At 40.4% G+C, this 6,062-nt stretch overlaps 1 protein-coding gene across 7 annotated transcripts in view; it reads left to right on the forward strand.

The window, feature by feature from the left end:
• The window catches only part of USP42 (ubiquitin specific peptidase 42), a 34,858-nt gene extending 29,167 nt beyond the window's left edge, over positions 1-5,691 (forward strand). For all 7 annotated transcript variants that reach the window (XM_063430350.1, XM_063430352.1, XM_063430351.1 and 4 more), the window contains 2 exons: positions 4,220-4,308; positions 4,398-5,691. In XM_063430350.1, the coding sequence (XP_063286420.1) occupies positions 4,220-4,308; positions 4,398-5,574 (1,266 nt within the window). In that variant the 3' untranslated portion in view covers positions 5,575-5,691. The remainder of the gene's footprint in view (positions 1-4,219; positions 4,309-4,397) is intronic.
• Positions 5,692-6,062: the final 371 nt, after the last annotated feature.

Genomic DNA, 6,062 nt, shown 5'->3' on the forward strand with positions numbered 1-6,062 from the left:
AATGCCCCTTGTGCCATTTTATATTTTCCTGCATTTATTTCTGATTTCATCATTTTGATTCCCTTGGGCACATGTTAGTATTAAAAAAAAAAAAAAAATGTGATAGTGTGAAAAAAAGTGGAGTGCTATAAAATGTTTACATGCATTGTTTTTGGTTTTTGTCCCCCCCAATACCCTTGCATTAACCCATTTAAGGACCAAACTTCTGGAATAAAAGGGAATCATGACATGTCACACTTGTCATGTGTCCTTAAGGGGTTAAGAATATATCAGGAATATACATCATAAACCAAAAAGTAAAAACAAAAAGACAAATATAGTGTAGATGGTCAATGCAGAAAGTTTAAATAGTTAAAGGTAATGTGATACACTCACAAGGGTCTGAGCCTGAAAATACTGGTACACCGCGCCTTTATGCTTTTTTACATTTGTATTTGTTTTCCTCCCTTCAATTTGACAATCTTTTGAGTTTTATGGGTTATACAAAATCGCCTTCCAGTCACGTAGGCGTGTTTCAGGCAATTTCAAAAACGTTTTAATAAAATTAAATATTTATTGTAAATAATGGAATTACAATGGAATTACAAAAAAGTTTTTAATATGAAAAATATATTGGACAATATATTACTGTATTTTACATAAATACTTTTATTACATGTCACTGCTCAAATGTTTTGTGGCCTCAAGTATGTCAAAACGTTGTCTACACACGTATAGAAGAACACATAATGGGGATCCAAAAGGGTTACAATTTATGGGCATTCAGAAGATTTTAGGAAATGTGCGATGAGTTGACATCATGAGGAGTCTTGGTCATCAGAAATGAGGTGGATTTTTAGCTTAGGAACTCTGCAACCAATGGGTTTAAACAAGGATTTTGAATGATACCCCATTTCTTCCCTTTTAATGTTTTTACCATTTTATGTGTATTTATCAGGTATAATGTATATACATGATTATACCTGAGAAATGGACATAAAACTCGTAACATTAAAGGAAGACTTTTTAATATTACGAATGTGTTCTTCTATACGAATGTGTGGACAAAGTTTTGACATACTTTCACATACTTGAGGCCACATAAATAACATTTGAGAAGTAACATGTAATTAAACTTTTAATTTAAAAAAACCCGTCAGAGAGTTTCCACTGATTACCATAGCAACGCTCCGCGCGGCACACAGGCGGCAAGAGTTAGACAGTTGAGCTGAAGGCAGCTGTTGGGAAGGGAAATAGACTTTTTTTTTTTTAATTATAATTTTTTTATATATATATATATATATATATATATATATACCGTATATACTCGAGTATAAGCCGAGTTTTTCAGCCCATTTTTTGGGCTGAAAAACCCCAACTCGGCTTATACTCGAGTCAGAGTCTGTATTATGGCAATTTGCATTGCCATAATACAGACTGGGGGAGAGGGGGGCTGGCAGAGCTGTACTTACCTCTCCTGCAGCTCCTGTCGGCTCTCTCCTCCTCCGCGCCGTCCGTTCAGCACCTCGGTCAGCTCCCAGTGTAAGTCTCGCGAGAGCCGCGGCTCTCGCGAGACTTACACTGTGAGCTGACAGAAGGAGCTGCACGGACGGCGCAGAGGAGGAGAGAGCTGACAGGAGCTGCAGAACAGGTAAGTACAGCTCTGCCAGCCCCCCTCTCCCCCCACTGAACTGCCACTGGACCACCAGAGAAGGAGAGCCCCCCTCCCTGCCATATATCAAGCAGGGAGGGGGGACGAAAAAAAAAAAAAATAAGAAATAAAATAATAAAAAAAAAAATAATAATAAAAAAAAAGGGGTATAAGGACCACTATGGGAGGGGGGGGGGGTATAAGGACCACTATGGGAGGGGGGGGGGGTATAAGGACCACTATGGGAGGGAGGGGGTGGGTTAAGGACCACTATGGGAGGGAGGGGGGTATAAGGACCGCTATGGGAGGGAGGGGGGGTATAAGGACCACTATGGGAGGGAGGGGGGGGGGGTAAGGACCACTATGGGAGGGAGGGGGGGGATAAGGACCACTATGGGAGGGAGGGGGGGGATAAGGACCACTATGGGAGGGAGGGGGGGATAAGGACCACTATGGGAGGGAGGGGGGGATAAGGACTACTATGGGAGGGAGGGGGGGATAAGGACTACTATGGGAGGGAGGGGGGGTATAAGGACCACTATGGGAGGGAGGGGGGGATAAGGACCACTATGGGAGGGAGGGGGGGGATAAGGACCACTATGGGAGGGAGGGGGGGATAAGGACCACTATTGGAGGGAGGGGGGTATAAGGACCACTATGGGAGGGAGGGGGGGTATAAGGACCACTATGGGAGGGGGTGGGATAAGGACCACTATGGGAGGGGGTGGGATAAGGACCACTATGGGAGGGAGGGGGGTATAAGGACCATTATGGGAGGGAGGGGGGGGTATATGGACCACTATGGGAGGGATGGGGGGGGATAAGGAACACTATGGGAGGGAGAAGGGGGATAAGGACCACTATGGGAGGGAGGGGGTGGGATAAGGACCACTATGGGAGGGGAGGGGGAAGTAAGGACCACTAGGGGAGGGGAGGGTAAGGACCACTGGGGGAGGGGTGAGTCAGGACCACTGGGGGGGGGAGTGAAGGAACACGGGGGTGGGGAGGTAAGGACCACTGAGGGAGGAGGAGGGGAAGTCAGGACATATGGGGGGGGGAGGGGGCGGCAAAATTTTTTTTGCCTACGGCGGCAAATATCCTTGCACCGGCCCTGCACACACTGCATTCACACACTGCATTCATGCATGCACACACACACTGCATTCATGCACACACACACTGCATTCATGCACACACACACTGCACTCATGCACACACACACTGCACTCATGCACACACACATACGCACACACTGCATTCATTATACACACACTGTAAATAAATATTCAATTAATAAATTTTTTTTAGGATCTAATTTTATTTAGAAATTTACCAGTAGCTGCTGCATTTCCCACCCTAGTCTTATACTCGAGTCAATAAGTTTTCCCAGTTTTTTGGGATAAAATTAGGGGCCTCGGCTTATATTCGGGTCGGCTTATACTCGAGTATATACGGTATATATATATTAAATCACAGGACAATAAAATGTATTTGTGTTTTTTTTTTTTTTTTTAAGCTTAATTACATGTCACTGCTCAAGTATGTGAAAGTATGTCAAAACTTTGTCTACAGATTCGTAATAAGTCTTCTTTTAATGTTTTTACAATTTTTATGTATATTTCTCGGGTATAATCATGATTATACATGAGAAATAAACCTAAAAATAGTTAAAAACATTAAAAGGGAAGACCATTATAAAAAAGTATAATTCAAAATCCTTGTTTAAACCCATTGGTTGCAGAGTTCCTAAGCTAAAAATCCACCTCATTTCTGATGATGTCAACTCATCGCACATTTCCTAAAATCTTCTGAATGCCCATAAATTGTAATTGCTAGAACCTGCAGGAGCCTCCCGTATGCAATTAAAGCTCACTTTACAAAAACGTTTAAAGTAAATTATGTCCGAAAATGAAACTTTTGTTTCAATGCAGGCTGTATTGGTCACAGCCAGGGCAGCTGTGACTAGGGCTGCATAAACAGAAGCAAGTGATTTAACTCCTACTCCAGGGCATGATCTATACACAAACTGCTTCATTCAGCTAAAGTTGTTTTGTTGGCTATGGTGACCCTTTTTGTTTTAATAAGTGGTTATTACATATTACACTATTGGAGATTTTCTGTTTTTAATTCCAGCTTGGAATCCCATCCTGTGGAAAGTGTGATGCTGCCTTAAAAAAAAAAAAGCATAAAGGTGCTGTGTACCAAGCCAGTATTTTCAGGCTCAGACCCATAAGAATGTATCTTACTACCTTTCACTATTTAAAAACAAAGACAAATATAGTGTAAATGGTCAATGCAGGATGCCTACTTTTATGTTTATGATGTATATCTGATATATTCTTAATGCCCGGGTAAGGAAAATAAAAACAATTGTATGTACACATTTTATAGGTCTCCACGTTTTTTCCACTGTATCACTTTTTTTGGTTATATTGCAGTAGAGGTAAGCGTTTTCCCACAAAGAAGTGTTAAAGCTGATATTAACTTTATATTTGTTAAGCACTTGACTGTATACACACTTTTTTTTTTTGAGTTTTTGCTATTTTATGTTTGTATTGGTCCATAAACTGTATCTATTCCTTTCTCTAGGTTAATTCTATATCACAGTTGACTAAAGAAGAGCGAGAATTTCAGTCAACTTTTACGAACGTACAAAATGGACGGCCATCCGAGAAAAGGTAAATTGTTTGTAAAATGTGGTGTGTGTTTGTGTTTTTGTTTTCTTTCCATTGTCGTCAACTGTTAACTTTTCATTCTATGTATACAGCATGCAAGACTCGGGAAATGACACCATTGACGACAGAAGGTCTTCACTTGCATCAGAACATGTTAAAGTCCAGCCTGAGAATGGTGCAAAGATTAATGCAGAATCATCTTCTGGGTCTGAGGAGAAACCAAGAAGTGAGAATAACAGTACTGAAATTGACGGTTGTATGATAAATGCCCCGTCTACAAATGGCTACGGCAGTGAGTCTTCCACCCACTTATTGGATATTTCTGAAAGTGAAGGTTCTGTATCACTTACAGAATCAAATCAAAAACAAGAGACTGAAACTTCGGTGAGCTTATCCAAAAACGGATATTGTGCGCACCAAGACTTAACTCAAAAGGCACAGCCCTTTGAACACACTAGCGATCATGAAAATAAATCAAGCGAGAGGCAAGCCATTGCGGAGAAGAAGCAAATTGTTTTTGCGGATACCAAGAGAGTTAAAAGGGAACACCTCCGAAATGAAAGATGCCGCTCTGATAGTAATGATCGGGTGGATGAGAAGTCTAAAACAAATGGCCATAGCAAAGAACGTCATTCCCATAATAGAGGAAGTAGGACACCTGATCGTTACCGACCATCTTATTGTAATGAATACAGACATAGAAACAACTCTAGAAATAATTCATATTCATACAAAGACTACAACAGCCATTACAGGGCAAGGTCAAGAAGTAGAGACAAAGACGACTATTCTAGAAAGTTTGATCATTCAAAACACAGTCGTTCTCGCAGCCATGAGAGAAACTATCCAGATAAAACCAGAAGATGCGATGATTACAGATATTCTGATTATTATTCATCTGGTTTCAGAGATGCCAAAGAAAGGCACTATGATGACCGAGACTATCATAACAAATCCTACAGGGATTACCGCAGTGGGTGGCAGTATCCGGATCGAAATAAGGGACGAGAGCACTTCTATGGCCCAAGGCATAATCCATACTACACTCATTCTCTTCCACGACAGTCTAATAAGTACTACCATGAGGATTCTAGCAATGTAGATGATCACTACCACAATGATATTCATTCCAAAAAGCGAAAATTTGAGGACTTGCATAAGCAAAAAGAAATCGATGTTTTGAATGAAAGAAAACGTAAATACACTAACGTGCTAGGGAACTGTGAAAAATATGATGCCAGACACAAACTAATGCATACTACAACGTAGAAAATGTGGCATTTAAGACTAAAAGTAAGGTCCTGTTTTTCAGGGTTTTTTTTGTTTTTATTTTTCCTTCAATAAAAAAATATATTTTTCCGTGCCAGAGCAGTTTTTTTTAGTTTGGGGGGGTTTGTTGTTTTATTTTTGTTTGTTTTTGTTTTTGCTGTGGTTTTTATTTTTCCCACAACCAATTCCGCTTCTGTTTTGTGGGTTTTTTCTTAAATGAGTCATTTGATTAAAGCCACTGGTCTCCCAACATCCAAAGTCTTTACTGCCACTCAGACTATGTTGACATTTCACTTGGATGGCAGTGATAGACTGTGACTCCTAAGCTTACATTGCAACTATTGCTCATTGCCTAACATATTACCATTAAAGTTTGGATAAAGATCTGAACAGAAAATGAGGTGTTGTAAGATTCCTGGTTGTTTTAAATCAATAGTTTAAAAAACAAAAGAAAACGGATCTACTCCATAGAGGAGTAGAAGTGAAAA

Source organism: Pelobates fuscus, chromosome 8 (assembly GCF_036172605.1).
Source record: "Pelobates fuscus isolate aPelFus1 chromosome 8, aPelFus1.pri, whole genome shotgun sequence".
In the NCBI taxonomy this organism is placed as follows: domain Eukaryota; kingdom Metazoa; phylum Chordata; class Amphibia; order Anura; family Pelobatidae; genus Pelobates; species Pelobates fuscus.